The sequence below is a fragment of the Choloepus didactylus genome, chromosome Y (assembly GCF_015220235.1).
Source record: "Choloepus didactylus isolate mChoDid1 chromosome Y, mChoDid1.pri, whole genome shotgun sequence".
Taxonomy (NCBI): Eukaryota; Metazoa; Chordata; class Mammalia; order Pilosa; family Megalonychidae; genus Choloepus; species Choloepus didactylus.
The window spans coordinates 53,915,495-53,941,785 of record NC_051335.1 but is presented as its reverse complement, the minus strand read 5'-3'; the positions used below and the strand labels follow the sequence as shown (position 1 = coordinate 53,941,785).

The 26,291-nt window shown below is 39.9% G+C and overlaps 3 protein-coding genes across 3 annotated transcripts in view; 1 reads left to right on the top strand and 2 right to left on the bottom strand.

Annotated features, from left to right (window-relative positions):
* LOC119524142 (coagulation factor VIII-like) overlaps nucleotides 1-18,609 on the top strand; it is a gene marked incomplete at its 5' end in the record, with an annotated part of 623,301 nt that extends 604,692 nt beyond the window's left edge. Inside the window, 10 exon segments of the mRNA XM_037822771.1 lie at nucleotides 2,382-2,535; nucleotides 4,390-4,635; nucleotides 4,893-5,121; nucleotides 5,328-5,510; nucleotides 6,941-7,045; nucleotides 7,671-7,742; nucleotides 9,406-9,491; nucleotides 18,241-18,322; nucleotides 18,325-18,482; nucleotides 18,577-18,609. Coding sequence (XP_037678699.1) covers nucleotides 2,382-2,535; nucleotides 4,390-4,635; nucleotides 4,893-5,121; nucleotides 5,328-5,510; nucleotides 6,941-7,045; nucleotides 7,671-7,742; nucleotides 9,406-9,491; nucleotides 18,241-18,322; nucleotides 18,325-18,482; nucleotides 18,577-18,609 — 1,348 coding nt within the window.
* A 4,038-nt stretch (nucleotides 18,610-22,647) lies between these two features.
* On the bottom strand, nucleotides 22,648-23,754 carry LOC119524051 (40-kDa huntingtin-associated protein-like). The gene has a single exon (XM_037822718.1). It carries the CDS (start codon nucleotides 23,752-23,754, stop codon nucleotides 22,648-22,650), a length of 1,107 nt encoding a protein of 368 aa, XP_037678646.1.
* Nucleotides 23,755-24,652: 898 nt separating this feature from the next.
* LOC119524141 (histone H2A-Bbd type 2/3-like) lies at nucleotides 24,653-24,994 on the bottom strand. Its single transcript, XM_037822770.1, has one exon. It carries the CDS (start codon nucleotides 24,992-24,994, stop codon nucleotides 24,653-24,655), a length of 342 nt encoding a protein of 113 aa, XP_037678698.1.
* Nucleotides 24,995-26,291: the final 1,297 nt, after the last annotated feature.

Below are 26,291 nucleotides of genomic sequence, written 5' to 3'. Positions count from 1 at the left end.
ATAATATGTAAACTCATAGACATGAAATATAAGTTACCAGGATATAGAATGAGGCTAAAGAATGGGGAGCAGTTGCTTATTATGAGCAGAATGTTCAACTAGGTTGAACTTAAGTGTTTGGAAATGGACAGAGATGATGGTAGCATGTTATTGTGAGAATAACAGTGCTGAGTGGTGTGTGAATGTGGTGGAAAGGGGAAGCTTAGAGTCACTTATGTCACCAGAAGGAAAGTTGGAGGTTAAAAGATGGGAATGTATAAAACAGTGAATCTTGTGGTGGGCAATGTCCATGATTAACTGTACAAATATTAGAAATCTCTCTCATGAAGCAGAACAAATGTATGACACTATAACTAGAAGTTAATAATAGAGGCATACATAGGGAAAATATACCTATTGCAAACTATGTACTACAGTTAGTACTATTTTAATATTCGTTCATCAATAGTAACAAATGTACTATACCAATACTATGAGTCAATAATGGAGGAGGGTTAGGAGTGTGAGAGAATTTGAGTTTTCTTTTTTGTTTTTATTTCTTATCTAGACTAATGAAAATGTTCTAAAATTTTAAAAACAAAATTGTGGTGATGGATGCACAGCTGTGTGATGGTACCATGGGCAACTGATTGTGCACTTTGGATGATTGTATAGTATGTGAACAATCTCAATAAAATTGAATTTTAAAAAAAATTACAATTTTTAAAAAGTGTTATTGTCAATTGTAACAAATGTTCCACTGCAATGCAAGGTGGTGGTGTTTGGGAATCCCGTATTTTATGCATGATTTTCTGTAAACCCACAACTTCTCTAATAAAATTTTTTAAGTTAACATAAAGAGAGTGATAATAATAGCCATAATATGGTAAAAGGTATTTTCAGCACATAAGGCCAACTAAGGGCTTATATCAAGTATATGTGGAATATTTTTGAATCACTAAGTAAAAGACAGATCATCCAATATAAAAATTGGCAAAATACTTGAATAAGCACTCTACAAAAGAGGAAATCCAAATGGCTACTATTAATAAGAAAAGATTTGTAAGAAAAATCAGGGAAATGCAAATTAAAACCTCAGACACTAATATGCTACCACCAGAATGGCAAGAAAAAAAGTAAAGATATTGTCAATACCAAGTTTTGGAGAGGATGTGGAGCAAATGGCATTCATTACTGATAAGAATGAAAAATGGTGCAGCCACTTTGGAAAACAGTTTGTCAGTATCTACCAAAGCTAAACATAAGAATACCCAGCAATTCCACTTCTAGATATGTGCCCAATGGAAATGCATATATATGCTTACCAGATATGCACCAAAAGGTTCATAGCAGGATTAATTTGTAAGCACAAAATACTAGAAACAACCCAGAAGTCTATGAGTATCATATATTCACACAATGGAATACTATTCAGCAATAGAAATGAACAAGCTTTATAGCAAAACACAATTATAATTCTGAGTGAAAGAAGCAAGGGACAAAATACTATATATAATGTGGTTCCATTTGCCTACTTAAAAAAACACTAAACTATATTATTTAGGCATGTGTACAGAAATTATAAAATTTTTAAGAAAAGCAAAGAAATGAATATCATAAAGTCACAATTGTTTAGAGGGTAAGAAGAGAGTGTGATTGGAAAAGAACAAATAGTAAATCTGGGTTACTAGCAATATTCTTGATCTGAGTGGTGGTTGCATTTTTTGTGTCAAAATCACTTATGTTTTGTGCACATTATTATATATTTTATATAACATTTCACAATTTCAAAATTTAAAGAAATTGAAAGAGATGCAAGGATTGAATCCTGGAGTTCTCCTAAATTTAGGCTATGTTTATAAACTCTACTTTTATTCAACATTCAACAAATATTTTTGATTGCCTGCTTATGTACCCGACACTGTTCCAGGTTCTGGGAATACAGCAGTGGACAAAACAGATAAAACCCCTTGCTTTCATGGACCTTACATGCTAGTAAAGCCTGGAGAGAGTTTTTCATGGAGGATGGAGTGGTGAACTAGGCAGAATCCTGCTTAGATGTTGAGTAAGATAAAGGCAAAAAATTGACTATTGGCTTTCATAAGCCACTCACATGACTTGGATGCCATCTAAATATGGATGATCTTTATCTAGACCTCTTTTCTGAACTCTAAACCTCTGTTTATTTGCCAGCTCAATTCACATAGATGCCCCATTTGTCCAAAGCTGTATTTGCCAAACTTATTCCTCCCCTAGGGTCCCCCATCTCAGTGAATTGCTTCACTATCCATCCATTTGCCCAAACCAGAAACCTGGAAGTTATTTTGATTTCTTTTTCTCCCCTCCCTACCCCCTTACACTTCCAATCCATTGTTAATTCTACTATATGCTTTGTTCCTCAGGGCTCAGAGTGACAGTGCCCCTCAGTTCAAGAAGGTGGTTTTCCAGGAATTTACTGATGGCTCCTTTACTCAGCCCTTATATCGTGGAGAACTGAATGAACACTAAGGACTCTTGGGGCCATATATAAGAGCATAAGTTGAAGACAATATCATGGTGAGTTGGGATCAATGAAACTACAAGAAAATTAATCCTACGTATTTATTTTATTTCTGATTATAAAAATAATGTATTCCCAGTTTTGAAAATTTTTAAAGTATAAAAAAATAAAGAAGTTGAAAATAATCCCATCATCTTTTTGGTGCATATTCTTGTCTTTTTTTCTATGTATTCTTCTATGTATTCAAAATTATACCATATATAATTCTACTTCTTTTCTTTTAATTAATATTATTTCATAAACATTTACATCATTAAAAACACTTCCCAAGTATGTCTTTTAAATAATTACAAAATAGCCTATTATATGAATGTGTGGAACCACATTTACTTAACTATTTACCTTGAGCAACTTTTTAAATAGTTTCCATTTTTTCACTATATAAATAATCCTGCAATCATAAACATTTTCCTAGGATAAAATTCAATAAATGCAATGTGCATGAGCATTTTAAAGACTTTTTCTTATGAATTACATGTTCATGTCATTTGTGCATTTGTCTTTTTGGAAGGAGTACCTGGCTTACTAATTTATATTAGTGTATAAATTATAGATATTAATCGATCATTTTACTGAAAAGATCAGTAATTTTGTAGCCTCTTAACTTTATATATGATGGTATTTGAAATGCAAAAGGTTTGAATATTTAGGTAGTAACACATCAATTTTTCCTCTATGACTGTTTCAATGCTTTTATATTTACAAAAGCCCTTCCTGGTCCAGAGATCTTTTTGAGTCATCTATATGGACTGCAACTTTCTTTTAATAGTTTAGCTTTTGGGTTTTTTGTTCCTCATTAGAGAAGTTGTAGTTTATATAAAAATCATGCATAAAATACTGGATTGCCCCATACCACTCTATTAGTAACAACTTGCATTATTCTGGAACATTTGTTACAATTGATGAAAGCACATTTTTATAATTGTGCTACTAACTATAGTCCATGGTTTAACTTGGGGTTTATTGATTGTGTAGTGCAGTTAAATGGACTTTTAAAAATTTTTTATTCTGTTACCATATGTACAATGTAACATTTCCCCTTGTAATCACACTGAGATATATATTTCAGTGCTGTTAACTGTGCTCACAATGTTATGCTACCATCACCACCATCCATTATCAAAACATTTCCATCATTCCAAAAATAAATAAATAAATAAGAACCATTTTAAGCCATAGCTTCCCATTCCCTATCCCCACCCCATCCACTGATAACAAGTTTAGTTTTCTACTTTTATCTTTTTAATCCATCAGTAATTCCAGTGGACTAGAAGTTATTTTGGTGCATTGTGAGAGCCAAATATCAAAGTCCTTTTATCTTTTTTTCCAAAAATAGCCATCCATTATCCCAACTGATTTCTGATATTAAGGATATAGAGGAATCTAAAATTATGGGATTGTGGGTGAATTTTTTGGACTTGAATTTTATTATGCTTTCCATATGTTCTATGAAAAATATGTATAATTCTTAAAATCTGAAAAGCAGGTCTTTCCTTGTAAGATCATATGCATTCATTCTGGAAATTGTCATGAAGAACCTAGAGTCAGGTATCAACTCCTGGGGTTATGGTCTCTTAAAATCCCTGTGGTGATATTTTCCCTTTTGTTTTTGAACTGATTTTAAGTATTTTAGAATTTTCTCCTTTGCAACTTTGAGTTCACTACTTAAAGGTTTTAGAATTCTAAAATTCCTATTTCCTCTGTAGATCTTTAGGAGTAGGTTGTAACAACATTCAAACCTGTACTACTTTCTAAGCTCAAAGAATAGACATTCCCATTAAGTATATAAACCCTAAGTTAAGGATTTTAAGATTCTAAAAGATGATGCTTGCATTTTTTTTTCTCTGCAGGTGACTTTCAAAAACCAGGCCTCTCATCCTTACTCCTTTTATTCTAGCCTTATTTCTTATGAGGAAGATCAGAGGCAAGGCACCGAACCTAGAAAAAAGTTAGTGAAGCCTAATGAAACCAAAACTTACTTTTGGAAAGTGCAACATCATATGGCACCCACTGACGATGAGTTTGACTGCAAAGCCTGGGCTTATTTCTCTGATGTTGATTGGTAAACAGATTTCCATTATGCTGGCTACTTTCTGGTGGAAAAGAAATGGTCTTCATGTGTTCTGCTAAGAATTTTGTTGTTTATACTATGAGCAATGGGAAGCTTTAAATAGGAGAAGTTACATCATATTTGTGTTTTTAAAATATCACTCTGGAAATCTACTGAAAAGGATAAATTGCACAGTGGGAAGATGGAGGAGATGGTTGGAATGGCATAAAATTGATGAGGAATCCACTGTGGTTCCTAGGTAATAGAGCTTATATTCATAGGATTGATATTCTCCTTCCCCAGGAAAAGGATCTGCACTCAGGCTTGATTGGACCCCTCCTGATCTGCCGCAGTAACACACTGAACCCTTCTTATGGGAGACAACTGACAGTGCAGGAATTTGCTCTGTTTTTCACTATCTTTGATGAGACCAAGAGCTGGTACTTCACTGAAAACCTGGAGAGGAACTGCAGGATTCCCTGCAATACTCAGATGGAGGACCCCATTTTTAAAAAGAATTATCGCTTCCATGGTAATGCATCACACCCACAAATAGTAGTCACTGGTAAATGCATGTACTGTATCAAATGAGCCTTGAGAGAGATGCTTGAACATTGTATAAATTGAGATTATATGTGTGGGAATGGTATCCTGAGAAACATCAGTATTTTGGGTGGAGTAGAGAAAGAAACTTCTGTAATAGATTTAAACAGCCTTCCATGTGTTCTCCTTCTCCAGCAATCAATGGTTATGTGATGGATACACTACCTGGCTTAGTAATGGCCCAGGGCCAAAAGATTCGGTGGTATCTGCTCAGCATGGGCAGCAATGAAAACATCCATTCTATCCATTTCAGTGGGCATGTGTTCACTGTATGGAAAAAAGAAGAGTATAAAATGGCAGTCTACGACCTCTATCCAGGTATTAGCTAGTTTGTGCTCTTTCTTCTACCTACTCTGTTTATTGAGAACTTACTTTAAATGTATATGTTAGGCATGGGGATGCAATCAGTGAACAAAAAAACTCTTTGCTTTGAGGTAGCTTACTTTTTCAAGTATCTTTAACCTTCAGAGAGATAATAAATAAATAAGCAAATGAACAACATAATTTCAGATACGGATAAAATGCTGTAAAGGAAATAAAACAGAATAAATGGATAACAAATGCCTCAGCACTTCCCTGGAAAAAATGAATTTTTATTTCTTTTTCATTTTCCACCTCAAATACCACATGGTACCAGTAGTTATCCAAAGAATGATTTACGTAAGTAACCAATATACTGATTATTGACATTATAAACCCAATGTTTATCAAAATACTACTTTATTTTGGCCCTCCACCTCCCTTTATAAAAGGTTTAATAGTGGGGGTAAACCCACTATTTCTGGGTGAAAATTCTGATAAGCCCTGTAACTTTTCTGCTCACTCTTAAGTAATCAACAGGCTTCCAGTCACTTTACATCATAAATACAGTTCACGTCAGGATCTATAATGTCTACTCCAAGATATTAATCAAAATTCTGAACCTGATTTAACTTGAATCTCCCCTCCCTCAACTTGAGCCTGCATCAGCCTGGAAGTCTCCATTGAGTGAGGGAGGCTGAGTTCTCTATTTCTCTACCTGTGCTTATCATGTTTCCCCCACCCCCTTGTTAGTTGCTGTGTTGAACTCCACCATGGTAAGGGTTGGGGAACAGGACAGTTCTAACCTACTTACAACTGGTACTATTGCTGTAAACTGTAGCTTCACACTGTCTGCACCTGGAAGATATTTAAATCTGACTCATTGTCTTGTGGGGAACTTTCAGGGATTCTTCCAAGTCTTCCTTTTGGGACCCTGTCACATGAAATCCCCTTGACCTGGTTGGTACCACCTTTATTCTGGTGACTTGTGACTTATTCCTCAGCCCTCAGCATTCACCACCAGCTTCTTGGTGCTAGTATTACATTACCCATGTAGGCAGCCAGAGTGGACTGGACCCAGGAGGACCTCACCCTGACCTCTCTTTCCCAGGGACCCCACATCTGGTCAATGGGAAACAAACCTTTTGCTCTGAAAAACCCTGGGTGTACAGGTCAACCCTAATGAAGTAGCCTTTTCCTCTCTCCACAACCAAAGCATTCAGTCACCCTTTCTCCCTCATTTCCCAGGGGATGTGGGAGTCAGGTCAGAAATCAATCACCAGTGTTTCCAACCATAAAGGTCAAATAGCAAGCACTTTTGATTTGAGGAATCCAAATGGGTGGGAATGACTCTAAGAGATCTCCTTTGATATTACATAGACTTCAATTTATCTCATGTTCATTTTTAGTGAGAAGAAATATTTTTTGTTTCTTTTGTTTTTGATAAGGTGTTCTTGAGACAGTGGAAATGCTGCCATCCAAAGTTGGAATTTGGTGGATTGGTGAGCACCTACAAGCTGGAATGAGCACTCTTTTTCTGGTGTACAGCAAGGGTGAGTAGCACTGTGAGCAGAAGGTCCTTGCCTACCCAGTCTACTTCTATACAGCTTTCTTTCATCTTTTCCTCCTTCCTAGAATGGTTTGCCTTTGCCAAGGAATAAATACAAGCTCACAATTTGTTATCAAATTTAAAATGAATATTGCTTGTAGAAAGCATCATTCCTCAGAGGAGGGCAGCTACACATGAAGCTTTGAATACTTTGAACCTGAAGCTCTAAATATTTAACAAACAGATGCCAAAAATATGTCTTAATTTTCACAGCAAAGCTCCAAGATCTCCAAGAGCAGTTTTTAGAACTTAATTTTTATTCAATTACCAAAGATAACTTACAAATGTCACTTGGAAATGTTTGGAAATTTAACCCTGAACAGGTGAGAGAACCACTAGTCTGCTAAAATATGGACCCGAGTTTTCTCAGCTGAAAAATGTGAATAATTCTAGTATCTACCTCTTACGTGAATTAATTGAGATAAACAATAAAATACTTAGTACAATTCTTTGCATAAACACTAAAAATTGTTAGCTTTTGTTGGTTTATTTCCATTTTCATTGACTTACATTTGTGAAGCTGAGTTTTCTGCATGTCTAGCTAGCGTGTTCTCCCTATTTGATTTCAGAGTGTCAGATTCCTCTGGGAATGGCTTCTGGAGGCATTAAAGATTCTCAGATTACAGCTTCAGGACAATATGGTAAATAGTATTATTTTTGCTCTAAGAATCGGATCTTTTTTTATCTTTTTTATTTGTGGTGGAAAGATTTAAATAACCAGTCCATCTCCATGGTTCTATTACTTCAACTTCATAAATGTCTCTCAAATCCATTTCCTCCTCTACATTTCCCACTGTAATATCTTAATCCAGGCCACTTCTCATATGAGCAATGCCAGTGCTTCCTAATGGCTTCCTTTGCCCTCAGTATTGTTCCCCTTGAGTCCGCTCTCTTCACTATAGCAGGAATATTTCAAATGTTTAAACCAAATCACCTCACTTACTTGCTTAGGCCCTCTCTGGAGCTTCCTTTTACCTTCAGAACAAAGTCCAAGATGTTTTAAAAAGACTTCTGTGACTGGACCCTGCTAAACTCTCCAGCCTTATCATTCATCCTTCACTGCCCTTGCATGGTCCCCTTAGGCATTCTGAAATACTTGTTATTTCTGAGTATGCCCTGTCATTTTATAAGTCTCTCTGCATTTGCACATTCTGACTCCCCATAAATTACTTTTTCTACACTACTCCACCTTGCAAACTCTCCTTCATCTTTCAAGACTCATTTCCAGCCTCAAATCCTTTATGAAGGCTTTCATAACTCTCCCCACACCAAAAGTCAGAACCATTTTCTCCTACATTTTTCCAATGGTGTCATGCACATACTTCTATGTAGTGCTTTCCATACCATACTATAACTGTCCCCTGTTACAGAGGAGGTGCTCAGTAAACTTCCATAGCCCCCCATGTTTTACCCAGTATTACAAGACAAAAAATGCCACCACATTGCCAAAAGAATGCTAAAAGCTATACTTTCCTATGAGCAGTGATGATAAAGTTTGATAGGTTCTATAGAGATTTCTCAAACATTGTTTTAGAGCAGGGATTGATAAACTACAGCCTGCAGGCCAAATACAGTCTGTCACCTGGTTTTGTATGGCCTGCAAGCTAAGAATGGTTTCATTTTTAAATGTTTAAAAAAATCATAAGAATAATATTACAGAAATTTCAATGAAATTCAAATGTTAGTGTCCATAAATAAAGTTTTATTATAATACAGCCATGCCCATTCTTTTACATATTGTTCATGACTGTTTTTGCATGCTACAATGACGGAATTAGTAATTGCAACAGAGAACATATGACTCCCAAAGCCTGGAATATTTACTATCTGACCCTTTAAGAAAGTTTGCCAATTCCTTTTTTAGAGGGAAAAGTTTCCCTTGAGAAAAAGGATTTAGGTTATGTACCAAAATAGTAAAAAAAAAAAAAAAAAATTCTAGTGTTTGTATTTCTTTTATCTGTAGTTTTGTTTATTTTTTATTTTTATTTTGCATTTCTGATTTTTCTGCAATGAACATATGTTGTATATTAAAGACATAATATTATTCGGTGCTGATAACAAATACCAATTTCAACCATTTAGAGGTGTTACCAATCGGAAAAATTATTAAATGTTAGAAAATGAAATGGACAATAAGGACAGGCAAAACCCTTCAGTAGTAATTGATACTGAGCTATGAAGCCTACATGCTTTCTCTATCTTCTCCACAAATAGGATTAGCTTTTCTCAAGGGAATATTTTCATTCCTAAGTATCTAGGACTAACCCAAATGAATCTAATCTCTTTCCCTTTTCTTTGGCATAGGGCAATGGGCCCCAGTGCTGGCCAGACTTCATTACACTGGATCAGTCAATGCCTGGAGCACTAAGGATCCCTTTTCCTGGATCAAGGTTAGAAAAACTAATCAATGATAGGAAATGTATCACATTCAATCACATTGCTTCTTCCTCTTTCAAGCTTCTTCTTGAAAGCTGCATATAAATATATATATATTATACGGATATAATATATATAATGTATGTATGCATTTCCCTTACAAATATGTGTGTGTGTGTACCTCATTCTCATCTAAAAAAAAAGGGGGAGGAATCTTATCCGAAGGAATAAAAGAGGACCCCTACCACACACTATACACAAATGTTAACTCAAAGTGGATCAAAGACCTAAATATAAGAGCCAGTACCAAAAAACTCCTAGAAGAAGGTATAGGGAAACATCTTCAATACCTAGTGATAGGAGGTAGCTTCTTTTACCCTACCTCCAAAGCACAAGCAATGAAAGAAAAAATAGATAAATGGGAACTCCTCAAGATTGAAAACTTCTGTGCTTCAAAGGACTTTGTCAAAAGGGTGAAAAGGCAGTGATCCCAGTGGAGAAAATATTTGGTATTCATATATCTGTTAAAGGTTTGATATCCAGTATATATAAAGAAATCCTACAAGTCAACAATAAAATGACGAAATATCCAATTATAAAATGGGCAAAAGATGTGAATAGACATTTCCTCAAAGAGGAAGTATAAATGGCTAAAGAGCACATGAAAAAAATGTTCATCTTTGTTAGCCATTAGGGAAATGCAAATCAAAATCACAGTGAGATATCATCTCATACCTGCAACAATGACCGCTATTAAACAAACAGGAAACTACAAGTGTTGGGGAGGATGTGGAGAAATAGGAACACTTATTCACTGCTGGTGGGAATGTAAATTGGTACAGCTGATTTGGAAGACAGTTTGGTGGTTTCTCAGAAAACTAAACATTGAGTTGTCCTATGACCCAGCAATTCCACTAATCGGTATATACCCAGAAGATCTGAAATCAGGGACACAAACAGGGATTTGCACACTGATTTCCATAGTGGCATTATAAGAAAAGAAACAGGATGTGATGGTCCCTTTTTATCGAAACCATTAATTAAGAAGACCATATTTTGAACATATTGGACAAAGACTAAAAAAATTATCCTCAATATAGTTAAGGAGATAAAAGAAAACATGGAAAAAGAACTAAAGGATTTCAGGAAAACAAGTAATGAACAATATGATAATCTCCGTGAAGAGAAATTTTAAAAAGGAAGTAAACAGAAATCCTGGAGTTGAAGACCACCATAACCAAATGAAAAATTCCCTAAAGGGTTTCAACATTAGATTGCAGCTGGCAGAAAAAGAATTAGTGAACTCAAAGACAAGAAAATTAAAATAATTCAAGCTGAGGAGAAGAAAGAAAAAGGAATGGGAAAGAAAGTGAACTGAGGCTAAGAGACCTGTGGGACACCATCAACTGTACCAATATATGCATTATAGGAGTCCCAGAAGGAGAAGAAAGAGAGAAAAGGACAAAAAGGAATATTCAAAGAAATAACGGCAGAATATTTCCCAAATTTAATGAAAGATATAACTATGCACATTCAAGAAACCCAACTAACACCAAAGAGGGTAAACTCAAAGGGAACCAAGCCCAGACAAATAGTAGTCAAACTGCAGGATGCAAAGGACAAGGAGAAAGTTCTGAAAGTTGCAAGAGAAAAGCAATGTGTTCTGTGTGTGGAGACTCAATTAGACTGAGTGCTGATTTCTCAACAGAAACCATGGAGAAAGAAGGCAGTGGGACAAAATATTTAAAGTGCTGAAAGAAAACAATTGCCAACCAAGAATTTTATGTCTGGCAATACTGTCTTTCAAAAATGAAGGACAGATTAATCCATTCTCAGATAAAAAGAAGTTGAGGGAGTTTGCCACCACTAGACCTGTATTATAAGTAACACCATAGGGAGTTTTTCAGACTAAAAAGAAAGGACACTAGATGGTGGATCTGAGCAACATAAAAAAAAACAAAGAACTTCTGTGAAGTTTCTAAAATGCAAATTCATAAAAAGTAATGATGAATCTATAGCTTTGGACATGCATTTTATGAAGACATAATTTGTAACAAGTACAACTAAAAGGCGGGTGGACAGGGGTATAAGAACAGTACATGTGTATGCTATAGAAGTTATCAAATGTATCAAATCAAACATGATTGTTATACATTTAGAATGTTAAATTTGAGCCACATAGTAACTACAAAGAGAAATATGAAAAATATAGACAGAAAGAAATGAGAAGACTCAAGATGGCATAGTATAAAACTCAAATAAATATGAAAGTAGGCATTAATAGAAGAATTAAGGGACAAAAATGGTTTAAACTTTACAAAAACAAAATAATAAAATGGCAGAAGAAAGTCATGCATTATCAGTATTAACTCTGAATGCAAATGAATTCAACTCTCCAGTCAAAAGGCAGATTGGCAGAAAGATTTAAAAAGTTAACCCAACTATATGCTGTTTACAAGAGACTCACCTTAAATTCAAAGACACAAGGAGGTTGAAAGTGAAAGGATGGGAAGAAAAAAGAAATATATATATATATATATATACACATACATATACACACACATACGTATATACACATACATACATATATATATCATGCATAATGTAACCAAAAGAGAGCTGTGGTAGCCATACTAATGTCAAATAAAATGCACTTTAGGTCAAAAACTGTTACAGGGGTATGCTGGTTTAGGTGTATTATGTCCCCCAAAATGTCATATTCTTTAATGTAATCTTGTGGAGGCAGATGTATTTAGTGTTGGTTAGGTTGGAACCTTTGGATTGTTTCCATGGAGATGTGACCCACCCAACTATGAGCGACACCTTTGATTAGGGTGTGACCTCTTGATTAGATAAGTTCCATGGAAATGTGGCCCTGCCCATTCAGCATGGTCTTTGATTCATTTACCAGAGCCCTATAAAAGCTCAGACAGAAGGAGCCCACTGCTGCAGCTTAGAGAGACATTTTGAAGACAGCCATTGAAAGCTGACACTGACATTTTGGAGAACACTATTTTGAAACACAACCTTGGAGCAAGTAGATGCCAGCCATGAGCCTTCCCAGCTTTCAGAGGTTTTCCAGATACCAATGGCCTTACTCTAGTGAAGGTACCCTGCTGTTGATGCTTTTGTTTGGACATTTGCATGGCCATAAGGTTGTAACCGTGTAACCAAATAAGCCCTCTTTATAAAAGCCAATCCATTTCTGGTATTTTGCATAATGGCAGCATTAGCAAACCAGAACAGGGGGACAAAGAAGGCCACTATATACTGAAAAAGGGATCAAGTCATTAAGAACATATAACAATTAAAAATATATATGCACTAAGCCCCAGAGCCACGAGACATATGAAGCAAATACTGGCAGATTTGAATGGCAAATAGCTCTATATTAATGGTAGGAGATTTCAGTACACCATTTTCATTAATGGATAGAACATCTAGACAGAAGATCAATAAAGAAACAGAAGTCTATAATGATACTATAAACCAACTAAACCTAATAGACACATACATAACACTTCACCCAACAGCAGCAGGATACATATTATTCTCTAGTGCACATGGTTTATTTTCCAGGATAGACCATTTATTAGGACACAAAAAAGTCTAATAAATAAAAAATAATAAAAGCATATAATGTATCTTCTCTGGCCACAATGGATTTAAGCTAGAAATCAATAGAGTGAGAAATGTAAAATTCACAAATACAGGGAAATTTTTAAATGCACTCTTAAACAACCAGTGGGTCAAGGAAGAAATCACAAGGTAAAATAGGAAATATCTTGAGGTGAATGAAAATGAAAACACACATACCAAAACTTATGTCATGCAGTAAAAGCAGTGCTGAGAGGGAAAATATGTTTCTAAATGTTTACATTAAAAAAGAGGCAAGATCTCAAATCAGACTCCTACCCTACCTAACCTCAGAATTGGAGGCTTTAGAAAAAGAAGAGCAAACTAAATGTAAAACTACCAGAAAGAAGGAAGTAACAAAGATTAGAACAGATATAAAAGCAATAGAGAATAACAACAACACAATCAGCAAAACCAAAAGTTCGTTCTTTGAAAATATCAGTAAAATTGACAAAACTTAGCTAGATTGACAAAGAAAAAAATAAAGAACACCAATTAAATAAAATCAGAAATGAGAGATGGGGCATTACTACTGACTCCACAGAAATAAAAAAGATCATAAAAGTATACTATGAACAATTCTATGCCAACAAATTAAAAACCTTGGATGAAATGGACAAATTCCTAGAAACACACAACCATTGACTCTAGAAGAAATAGAAGACCTCAACAGATGAATTACAAATGAAGAGATTGAGTCAGTCATCAAAAACCTCCTAAAAAAGAAAAGCCCAGGACCAGATGGCTTCACAGATGAATTCTACCAATCTTTCCAAGAAGAGTTAATGCCAATCCTTCTCAAACTCTTCCAAAAAATGGAAGAGGAGGGATCACTACCTAACTCTTTCTATGAAGCCAACATCACCCTAATACCAAAGCCAGATAAAAACACTACAAGAAAAGGAGATTACAGACAATTTCTCTAATGACTATAGATGTAAAAATCCTTAACAAAACACTTGCAAATAAAATCCAAAAGCATATTAAATGAGTTATACACCTGATCAAGTAGGTTCTATCCAAGATATGCAAACATTGTTCATCACAAGAAAATCAATTAATGTAATACACCATATTAACAAATCAATGGGAAAAAACTACATGATAATCCCAATTGATGCAGAAAAGGCACTAGACAAAATCCAGCATCCTTTCTTCATAAAAACATTTCAAAAAGTAGGAATAGAAGGAAACTTACTCAACATGATAAATAGCATATATGAAAAACCCACAGCTAGCATTGTACTCAATGGTGGAAGACTGAAAGCTTTCCTTCAAAGATCTGGAACAAGATAAGGATGCCCACTATAACCACTGTTATTCAACATTGTGCTAGAAATTGTAGCTAGAGAAGATAGACAAGAAAAAGAAATAACAGGCATTCAATTTGGGGAGGAAGACATAAAGCTTTCACTATTTGCAAATGACATGATCTTATATATAGAAAGTCCTGAAAAATCTACAACAAAGCTACTAGAGCTAATAAACAAATTTTTTAGACTTTACACCAAAAGCTCAAGCAATAAAAGAAAAGATACAAAACTATGACTCTATCAAAATTAAAAACTTCCGTGCATCAAGGCCTTCATCCTGAAAGTAAAAAGACAACCTATGGAATGGGAGAAAATATTTGGAAACCACCTATTCAATAACGCTCTAATATCCAGAATATGTAACAAAGTCCTACAACTGAAAAACAAAAAGCCCATAACCCAATTAAAAACTGGGCAAAAGTCTTGAATAGATATTTCTCCAAAAATACATATACAAATGGCCAATAAACACATGAAAAGATGTTCAACATTGTTTACCATTAGGGAAATACAAATCAAAACCACTATGAGATAACATTTCATGCGCACTAGAAGAGCTACTATTAAATAAAAGGGGGCATAAGTATTGGGGAGGATGTGGAGAAATAGGAACACTCACTTATTGTTGGTGGGAATGTAAAATGGTGCAGCCACTCTGGAAAACAGTTTTGCAGTTCCTCAGAAAGTTAAGTATAGAATTATAATGTGACCCAGCAATCTTATTTCTAGGATTATAGCAAAAAGATTTGAAAGTAGGAATTTGAACAGATATTCTCACACTGATGTTCATAGCAGCATTGTTCACAATTTTCAAAAGATGGAAGCAACCCAAGTGTCCATCAACAAATGAATGAATAAACAAAATGTGGTATATACATAACAATGGAATATTGTTCAGCTGTAAAAAGGAATGGGAGTTCCGATACATGACATTATGTTGAGTGAAATAAGTCAGACACAAAAGGAGAAGTATTGCATGATCTCACTGATGTGAAATAAGTAGAATAAGCAAATTCAGACTCTGAAACTAGAATACAGGTTGCCAGGGACCAGGGTGGGGGTAGGAAATGGGAAGTTAATGCTGGAGAAAATTTGGTATGGATGGTGGTGCTGGTAGCACAAGAATGTGAATGTAACTAACAATACTTCATTAAACATATTTTTGAATGTTGTTAAAAAGGGAAATTTTAGGTTGTATATATGTTACTAGAATAGATTTTTTTAAAAAACTGTAGACTGTGCAACACAAATAATGAGCCCTAATGTGAACTACGTACAATAGTCAATAGTATAATTATAATAATATTGTTTCATTAATTGTAACAAAGTTACTACACTGATGTAAAGTCTTAGTAATAGCGAAAACTGTACATGTGAGGAGAGTGTATATGGCAACTCAGTATTTTCTGTATGATTTTTCTGGAAACCTATAACTTCTCTAATAGAAAATATTGAAGTTGTTTTGGTTTGCTAAAGCTGCCATTATGCAAAATACCAGAAATGGATTGGTTTTATAAAGGGGATTTATTAGGTTACAAGGTTACAGTTCTAAGGCCATGAAAATGTCCAAATTAAGGCATCAACAAGATGACACTTACACTGAAGAATGGCCTATGGCATCCAGAACACCCCTGTCAGCTGGGAAGGCATGTGGCCAGTGTCTGCTGGTCCTTTGCTCCCACATTCTAGTTTCAAAATGGCTTTCTCCAGAATGTCTCTGGGCTTTTGTCTTCACTCCTCTCTCAGCTCCTGTGCATCCTTGCTTCTTTGTCCCAGGGTATCTCTCTAAGCATCTGGGGGTCCTTTCTTAGCTTCTTTGGGGCAAACTCTGGGCTTCATTTCTTAGCTTAGCATCTCCAGATGCCTTTCTGTCTGCATCTCCAAGCATCTGGGTCTGTGTCAGCTCTTAGCTTCTCCTGGGGGCAAACTGGATTGCATATCTTAGCTTCTCTCCAAAATGTCCCTCTCAGCTTCTCTGAGCTCCCTCCCTCTGTGAGCTTTCTTACAGGACTCCAGTGATCTAATTAAAACCCACCCAGAATGGGTGGGGTCATACTTCCATGGAAATAATTTAATCGAAGGTCTCACCCACTGTTGGGTGAGTCACATCTGCATGGTAACAATAAATCAAAATTTCCACCCAACAAGATTGGATTAAAAGATCTTGGCTCTTCTGGGGTCCATAACAGTGTCAAACTGGCACAGAAGTAAACAGGGCTTCCTTATTATGTGCTTAACACCAATAAAGCTATTAAATCCTTATAAAACAACCTTATGAGGTAGATACTATTATCCTCATTTGAAGATAAGGAAATTGAAGCACAGAGAAGTAAGTAACCAGCCACAAGTTACACAGCCAAAAAGTGACTGAGCCACAATCCAAATGTTGATATTTGGGCTCCAGAGCCCTAATTCACAATCAGTATACTACAGTGTTTCTAGAATGCTCCCTTTAGGTGGATAATCATCTATTAACTATCACTGTTTTCACTCAGTAATTGAACCAGTTACAAGTCCACTTAATTGTAGCATCACTTATCCTATACTAAATCACTGTATCTTCAAAAATGATTTTTACTATATGTTCTGCTAAAGTCAAGATATTCTATGTCTACTACATTTTATTTATTTGAAAACTGTGAAATAAAGAAATGTCTTCAGAGATCCAACACGCAGAGAGTTGGAATTGGGGAGTGCTGACAGGGAGAGGGTTGGAGTGGGCATCTACAACAGCCAGGCCCCACAGCATGAGCAATGCACTGACTTAAGGGGTATCAGGTGGCCAAGACAGACAAGCAGCAGTGGGAAGTCATCAGGTCCCACAGAGATGCCCAGGTGCAATGCTTGTACTTACGTACCATCTGACTCATCTCTACCCTGCTTAGTTCCTCACAGAGAGATTTCTTGATGACTCAAACAGGTTCTCTGGGCTGGATACATAGGTGAACATTCCGAATGTTTAGTTGCCCAAATGCCCCTGAAGATGCCACTTATAATCTAGAAAAGGCACAAGAAGATGATGAAGTAGTTAAGACTGGCAATTTGCCAAACATTCATCAGTTAGAGAATGTAAATGAAAAAGTGAGCAAGGCTTTTTAAAACTATTCAAAGGTACAAAAGTTGCGGTCCAAAAAAGAATTCTCATAAGCTATATGAATAAATGGTACATTTTTGTACCTGGTGCTTTTAGTTTATACCACAATAGCAAAAGGAAAAATTATGTCTCTTAAATTGGGAATTCCATCTAATCTGGGAGAAGACACACTGCTTCCATTGCTTAGTGGCTTATCATTTTCTGCTCTGTTACCCTGCTTCATTTTGCGTCTGCATTTATCACTACTTGACAACATAAAAACACAACACTATATACATATATAGTAGCTTGTTTCTCCTCCACAAATGTAAGTTCTGTAAGGTCAGGGCCTTTTTCTTGTTCACTACTCTATTCCCAATGCCTAGAACAGTGCTTGGCACACAAGAAGTGCTAAAAAATTATTCTTTGATTGAATGAATGGAACTTAGTCAACTGAAGGAGACAGCCATTAAGCACAAGGATCATGATCAGTCCAATCTGCTTTGCCAGTAAGCAGGCTGGGAACTCGACAAGCACCTTTTTTTTAGCTAGTTCTCACCACTTATCCCACAGCTTTCCACACACATCCACATTTCAACATCTGTGCCTGTTTCACCTGCACATCCAAGGTAATGCTGGGAACATCTGTACCAACCTACATTTTTCCTAAGCCAAGAATTAATTTCAGGAGTTGGTACACACATTTTAAAATGGATTAAAATAAACTGTTTTCATTGGTAGGTGGATCTGTTGACTCCAATGATTATTCATGGCATCAAGACCCAGGGTGCCTGGCAGAAGCTCTCCAGCCTCTACATCTCTCAACCTCTATCTACATCTCCCTTGATGGGAAGAAGTGGCAGACTTATAGAGGAAATTCCACTGGGACCTTAATGGTATGTAAATCGTCCTCCACTTATCCCACAGCTTTCCACACATGTCCACATTTCAACATCTGTGCCTGTTTCACCTGCACATCCAAGGTAATGCTGAGAGAATTTATGAACCCTTCAAAGAGCTTTTGACAGACTTCAGGTATGAGGCAAACACTCCTAGTTTCTCGTCTTAACTCCACAGAAGTGTTTTCCACCTTATTGGCAGCAGGAGTGACTATGGACATATGAACAAAAAAAGTAGCATCAAAGATCACCTAGATGATAGAAACAAGGAGATGCTCTATTGAGATATATATGAGGTTTGGGACTGGGTGAATTGACAAGATAGTGAGTTTGTTTACGGGTATGCCAGGTTTGAGATGATAATGGGGCAACAAGGTTGAAATGTCCAGCAGGAAGCAGATGAAAGATTGAAGTTTAGGGGTGAAATTATGAATGGAAATGAAAACTTGCATCTTCCACATGGGTGGGTGAAGGATGGGTGAAACATTGGAAATGGATTATTTCTTTAGGAGGTGAGTCAAGACCCTTAATCAAACAGCCTTAAAACCTTAACATCATTGTCTACTCTTCCCTCATTTTTATGCCCCATGATGAATCAATCCATAAATCCAACCAATTCATCCTTTGTAATTTCTCTCATATCTCTTCCATTTGTAATGCTGTTACCTTAACCCAGGGCCCAATCACCTCACACTTTATCTAATATGTTACATTCCTAACTAATCCTCCCCTGCCTCTAGCCTTTTCTCCAATAAAAGCAGTATATCATTTTCAGGATAATAATGCCTTCAGTCCTGTACCTAAAACCTTTCAAAGTCTCCATATTGTCTTCACAATGAAGTTCAAAGTCCTCAACTGTCCCTGTGCAAGATATCTTCTTTTTGCCCCTTTAGATCAATTTTCTGCTTCTTTACCCTGCTACTTGTTCTGTGAAGCCACCCTCTATGGAATATCATCAATAAGCTACCTTGACCTCTAGTTTTTGTTTGGGTTTCACCAACAGGGAGCCCTAACAAGAGATCAGAGGAAGAGAAGATAGTAAGATCAGAGTATTTATTCTCCTGGCTCCCTCCTTGCAGAGTTTTCTGTGTCTCTCCACTGAAGGTCACTGCTCCCCTCAAAGTGGCTTTCTCTACCTGTTCCAGTTACTATTTCTGTGTACCAAACCACCCCAAACTTAGTGGTGTAAAACAATCATTTGTTTTGTTTATGGATTCTGGGGGTCAGGACTTTGAACAGGGCACAGCAGGGACAGATAGTCTGCCTCTGTTCCACAATGTCTAGGACGTTATCTGGGAAGATTCAAACGCTGTGGCTGGAAAAATCTAGAAGTGTCTTCATTTGCATATCTGGTACAGCTGATTAGAACAGTATCTGAGGCTGTTCCCTGGAGAACCAATGCATAGCCTCTCCATGAGGCCTTGGCTTCCTCATAGCATGGAAGTCTCAAGGTAGTCACAGAACTCGTACATGGCATCTCAGGAGCTCCAAGTGTGAGTGCTCCACCCAACAAGATGGGGACCACATCACCTTTTCTGATCTTGTCTTGGAAGTCATGCTGCATCACTTCAAATACAATGGTTACAAGTAAGTTCATGAGCCCACCCAGATCCAAGGAGAAGGAGCATAGATCCCACTTCTCAATTGGAGGAATGTCAAAGAATTTGTATTCATTTTTTAAACCACTACCCTACCCAATTTTCTGCTCCCTCTCCTCATCTCTTCATTCCTACGGGTGGTAATAGCCCCTATAATCTGCCCCCACCTTCAGAACTAGTACCTTTATTTAAGTTTCCTCAAATTATCATAATTTGAGTGTGCCCTATTTCCTTCTGGGACCCTGTCACTTGCAGTAATTGGTGCCAGAGGTGGCCCCAGGAAAGTCCCTCAAAACGTGATTCTAGGATTGTGTTGCTAACATATTCAAGGAATGCAGGATAAAACGCTTGCTTGAAGAGATTGGGTGTTCGGTAATCCATGTCACGTAGTAGCATCAATTAAATTATCACCAGTGATATTATGAGATGAGCTGCATATGGAGAATAAGACATCAGGAGATTGTTACAGTGGCATTTAGTTGCTATGGCAACAATTGTGTCTATAAAGCGTGAAGATTCACCTATCTTCTTTTTATAGCCCTAAGGGCATAGATAGTGAAAAGGAGAAATTAAATATTATGAATATACTCAAGGAGGAACACACATGAACATACATGGAGAATCAGGATGCATCCATGGAGTTTTGGAAGAGTCCTCGATATCCTGTGGTTGTAAGCAGATACAGTTTAAGACTAAGCCTAGGGTCTTGCCGAGTTGCATAAAAGTTGAAGTGTTGCAGTAACAATTAAATGCTCAACCCCACCTAACTTAAAGGCACTGATGGAAAGGAGTGGAACTCTGAGACGTGGAATGGGGACATTTGGGCAGACATGGACAAGGCTGAGAATTGGAAACCTCCAAATTCCCCCTGAATCTACTTAGCCTGTATCACCAATTTAATCAGGATGTGCTACCAAAAACAACTGCGATTCCAGATATGTATCTTCTCTGAACAAATTAACACAGCCCAGGGCAACTGATATGGAACTATTGACATGGAAAATGCTTTTTTCTTCGTTCCCATTGATAAGCAAAATCATTAAGTTTGTATGTACAAGGCAGGAACAAGGGTACTAATTTTAATGTTCATGCCTCAGGGAGATGCCAGTTCCCTTGTTCTTTGTCATAAATAGACCCAAGGAATTCAAACATCCTGACATCCAACAGAATACCATGCCAATCCATTACACTGATGACACTGTGACAAGACCTAGTAAACAGAACATAGGAATCATCCTAAATGCTCTTGTGAGAATATATATATATATAAAACACAAGTAAACCTATTTTGTTCCTGACTTTGATGGTAACACATCCCATATTTCATAATTAAATATAATGTTCAGTTAGTTTCAAGCAAATTTATCATATTTATGAAGTTTCCTTTTATTTTTATTTTGTTTGGAATGGTTGCTGAATTTTATCAAATGCTCTTTCAGCCTCTTTGCTATGATCACATTTCTTTCCTATTGTCATGTTATACTTTGTGCTGGCAAATATTTAACAATCAATTCGGAGGCAAACGGGAAGGCACATTTCAGTTTTAACGACAAATACCGTACAATGGGTTGGCTTAACAATGGGGAATTATTGGTTTTGAGGCTAGCAGAAATTCAAAACTGAGATGTCAGCAAGGTGATGCTTTTTCCTGGAACACCGGCACTCTGGGCCTCACTCCTGGTGATTCTTTGGCCCTTGGCTTTTTCATCACACGTCAATGCATATGGTAGCATCTTCTCTCTCCTGGGTTCCTTTGACTTCTAAGCTTCTTCTCCCTGGTGCCTTTGTCCCTGTGAACTTGTCTCTAAAGCCTCCAGTAATAGGATTAAGACCCTTCCAGATTCAGTTGGCCACACCTTAGCTAAAAGTAACATCTTTAGAAGGTCCTACTTACAAGAGTTCACACTCACAGGAATGGATTACGATTAAAAACATGTTTTTCTCAGGTACATAATTCAACCTACCACAGAGCAATTAGGGAGAAAATCATTAATTTGTAGTGTTTGCTGATTTCCATAGCATACATACTCCCATCATGGCTGATTTCAAGCTACTGATGGGCTGTCACTGAATGCAGAGGTGGGAAGAGATGTGCAGTCAGCTCTCACAAGCCAGCACAAGCGAGCTCCAGCACACCAGTGTGCTACATTTCTGGAAAAACCTCCTCCAGTTATATATTAATAATTAAAAACTTAGCTAGATCCAATTTGCTAACATTTTATTTAGAATTTCTCAATCTACAGCCATAAAGAAAATAGGTTAACCCTTTTCTGAAATCAAGAGTCACAATAAAACCATATAGCCCAAGTATTAGTATTTAAAGAGCTAAGCAAAATAAAACACCCCCTATTAAACAAAGATGGGCAGGGGCAGTTGGGTAGAGGATGAAAGGGATTCTCATTTTTATGTTGCCAGGTTTTGGGAAGAGGACCACGTCCTCTAACTCCAACCTAATAAAAATAAAAATTTTTATTGTTCTCCTACTATTCTGGAAATAAGCATTTGGGATAGAGACCCTTATTCCTATGATGACAATGTAACATAACATAACTGTAGAATGAGGATCAATGTCTTTTGTTCTCCCCTAAATGCAAAGGAGCATGCATCAGGTTTGACAACAGGAAAAAAGTCACTGGGTTAATGTGATTTGGTCAGATTCCCTGTCCAGAGGGGGAGATGGTTTCTTGCAGAACGAGGTGAAGAAGATGATTCTGTTCAGCACTCAACAGCGGCCACATCTCCACCTGCAACGACTTGATGGCTTCTGTGTCCTTTTCGTGCGTCGCCATGACCAAAGACTGGAACAGCAGAAAGAGCTCCTCGGGAAGCTGGCCACTGCCCTCCTGCCCGTGGCTGTCAAAAGCCTCCCAGGAGTACTTCTCCAGGGTCTGGACATGCTCGGGCAGCAGTCTGGCGGGCGGTGGTTGCAGGAGGAGCAGCAGCAGCACGCGGGACACCTCGCAGCGGACCAGCACGTCCGAGAAGGCGCCTAGCGCCGCGGAAGCAGGCGCTCCGGGGACGGCATTAGGGGGCAGCAAGCCCGGCAGCGCGGACGCCGCGCCGGGTCCCGGCTGCCGTCCTGGAGGCTGGGGCGGCGGCGGCGGCAGGGGGTGGCTGCCGTGCTCCCGCGCGAGGCGCTGCATGTGCGTAAAGACCGCCAAGGCCCCACTGTAGTCGCGGGCCAGCAGCTGGCAGGAGGCGGCCTCGCCGAGCGCCTGCAGCACGGCCAGAGGCAGCTGGGGCAACTGGAACTGGGCGGCTCGCTGGAAGTGTCTCGCGGCGGCGGCCGGCTGGCCCAGGTCGCGCAGGGCGGCGGCGAGCTCGAGACACAGGCCGGCGGCGGCGGCCGGCTGGCCCAGCTCGAGGTGCAGGCGCACGGCGGCCCGCAAGGCGCTGGCGGCGGCCTGCAGCGGCTCCCCGTAGGCAGCGGGGCAGGCCAGGCGCTGGCGTGCGTCGCGCTCCTGAAGCAGGAAGAGGCGGGCGGCCTCGGTCAGCGCCAGCGCCTCCCCGGGCCCGTGGAAGAGCGCCTGCTGGCAGCGCGCCACCGCCAGCTGGCACCAGGCCGCGTACGGGAGGCACTCCTGGGCGCGTAGCTCGCGGCCCAGCTGCGCGAACTGCTCGCCGGCCTCCGCCACGTTCGGCTTCCGCAGGAATCGCTTCTTCAGCTTGTTCGACACCAGCCGGTACCGGGCCAGGAAGTCCCCGGCATCGGGTCCCAGGACCGCACCGGCGCCTAGGCCAGCCCCGGCAGCCGCCATCTTCGCCGCCTAAGCGCTTCCTGCGCGATGACAAAAGAGCGAAGGAGGTGCCGTTGCCGGCGCGCTGTGACGTGCCCCGCGTCGCGTTGCGTCGCGCTCCGTTTTGCAGACGCGCAGGGACGCGCACTGACGTCATATCCCTTGCTGCCTGGTTATGCAAATAGCGGATGTGCGTTGTCCCTCGCGAGCTGCTGCTAGGTTACGGTTTGTTTACCAGGTTGCTATGGGTGCTCCCGGCCTCTCAAACACAGCACGCCCCCAAATGAGACTCATGATACTGCATGCTCCATGACCATCATGCCTTCTCTGCACATTTCTTTATCGTCCCCTGGCGCCAGTCGTCAGTCTTCACGGAAAAGCCCCTGCCCCATCGGGGTTCCTGCCAACCGCGCTGCTCCCCTTTCCAACCCCACCCCGTTGCCCTCCGACTTTCCCGCTAAGGATAAAACCTTGCACACCTCAGTCGGGGTGTTCAGCCCCACCCCAATGACTACCATCCTTCTAGGCACTTCACCCCCATGCCTTGTCCTCCTCAGAGCCAAGGGGGGAGGCGGTCTACGGTAGGCCCCACCCAAGCCAGCTGCCCGTCCCCCACCACCCACCCAGAGCTACACCCTGCACTGTCACCAAACTGTCACCGCTGATCCAAATGCGCCGCCCAGACCACCAGCTCCCGTCCCTCCAGCCACCTGTGGACGTCTGACCACCACCTCCCCCACAAAGAGCCTGAAGCGCGTCCAAGGTTGCATTTGGAAACTTCAGTAACATTTGCGGAAAACACAGCGGGGGCCGGGGAGGGTCCGGGAGTGGGGGGTGGGAGGGGAGAGGCCGGGGCTCCCCTGGCTGCAAGCCGGTTTGGCGCTGGTCCGGGCTCCGGCTGGGCCCCGGGCATCGGCAGCTACCCCTGAGCCGGGGCCACCTGAGAGATGGTCGTGGTTCCGAAAAACCCACTGAGCAAAGCGTTGTTGTGGATGGCCCTGTCAATGAGTTCCGGGGTGATGCGCCTCATGCCGCTGTTTCGGGCCTCATTGCCTGCCAGCTCCAGGATCTTGGCGGTCAGGTACTGGACTGCGGCAGCTAGAAAGATGGGTGCTGACCAGCCCAGGCGCTGGGCGTAGTGGCCATCCCGCAGCAGGCGCTCCACTTGGCTCACGGAGAAGGTCAGTTCGGCGCGAGAGGTGCGAGAGCGGTTCCGCCTCTGTCGACGCATCGACCCTCTACGGCTCCTTCTCCCCGGCATCTTAGAGACGGTCTCTCGGTCAGCCTGGCTCGACGCTCCAGCCGCTGCCCACCTCGCAGGATGCTGGTTGTCAGGAATGCGCACCGTATCCTTGTGGTCACCGAGTACCCTTTTCGACACGTGGGCCTCGTGATGTCAGCGCTTTCCCATTGGCTCTGCTGAGGCCTGGGCCTGGGCCTGTCGGTGGGAACCCAGGCGCCCAGATGGTGGACCCCATCTTGGAGGAGACGCTGGCTTTCCACTTGACGAGAAAGCGAACGATTCCGGGGCTTGCACTCTTGTCACCGTGGTGTGCTGCTATCACAAGGACCCAGTTGCAAAGCATTTCCCTCACCCCACCCAAAACAAACGCCTTCCCAGGAAGCGGTCCCCATGGCACAAGCCCTGAGCCAGGCCCTCGTGGGCTTTCTGGCTGCAAGGATATGCCTGTTGCGGATGTTTCACAGAGATGGGATCCTACGACATGTGGGCTTTTGTGTCTGCCTTCTTTCCTTACCATGATGCTTTCCAGGTTTGACTGTGCTACAGGCTGTATCAGTCCTTCCTTCTTTGTACGGCTGGATAATACTCCGTGATATAGGAGTACCGTAATGTCTTCATCCATTCATCAGCTGATGGACACTTAACGTCATTTCCACCTTTCGGCTAGCGTGAACAGTGTTGCTTGAGCATTGGCTTACGAGTATCTGCCTGAGCCCCTGTTTTCGGGTCTTTGGGGATATAAACCTAGGGGTAGAATGGCCGGGCTACATGGGAATTCTATGTTTAACTCTTTGAAGACCTGCCAAACTGCTTTCCATGGTCGCTGCGCCATTTTGCAGTCCCACCGGCAATGTACGAGGGCTGCAATTTCTCCACATCCTCCCGGACACTTGCTACTTTTCCCTCTTTTTTTTTTAGTTATTATTGTGACTGCCCTAACGGGTGGGAAGTGGTGTCTCACTGTGGTTTTGGTTTGCCTTTCCCTAAGGACCAATGATGTTGAGCCTCTTCTCATGTGCTTATTGGACAATCTGTGTATCTTCCTTGGAGAAATGTCTATTCAAGTCCTTTGCCCACTTTTTACTTGGATTGTTTGCCTTTTCCTTGTAGTCTTGTAAGAGTTCTTTATATGTTTAGGATAATAGACCTTATGATTTGCAAGTAAAAAAAAAAAGAATGTGTTAACTGATAGTACTCAGTGCTGACAGGTGTCTAATAAAATGCACACTCATAAAGTGCTACAAGAAGTATAATTTAATACAATATACTATACAATATATGATATAACAATTTTTATATCCTACAAGGGGATGTT

Excerpts from the sequence above, each read along its gene's own strand:
- LOC119524141 (XM_037822770.1), bottom strand. The coding sequence starts at position 24,994 with ATGCCGGGGAGAAGGAGCCGTAGAGGGTCGATGCGTCGACAGAGGCGG.
- LOC119524051 (XM_037822718.1), bottom strand. The coding sequence starts at position 23,754 with ATGGCGGCTGCCGGGGCTGGCCTAGGCGCCGGTGCGGTCCTGGGACCC.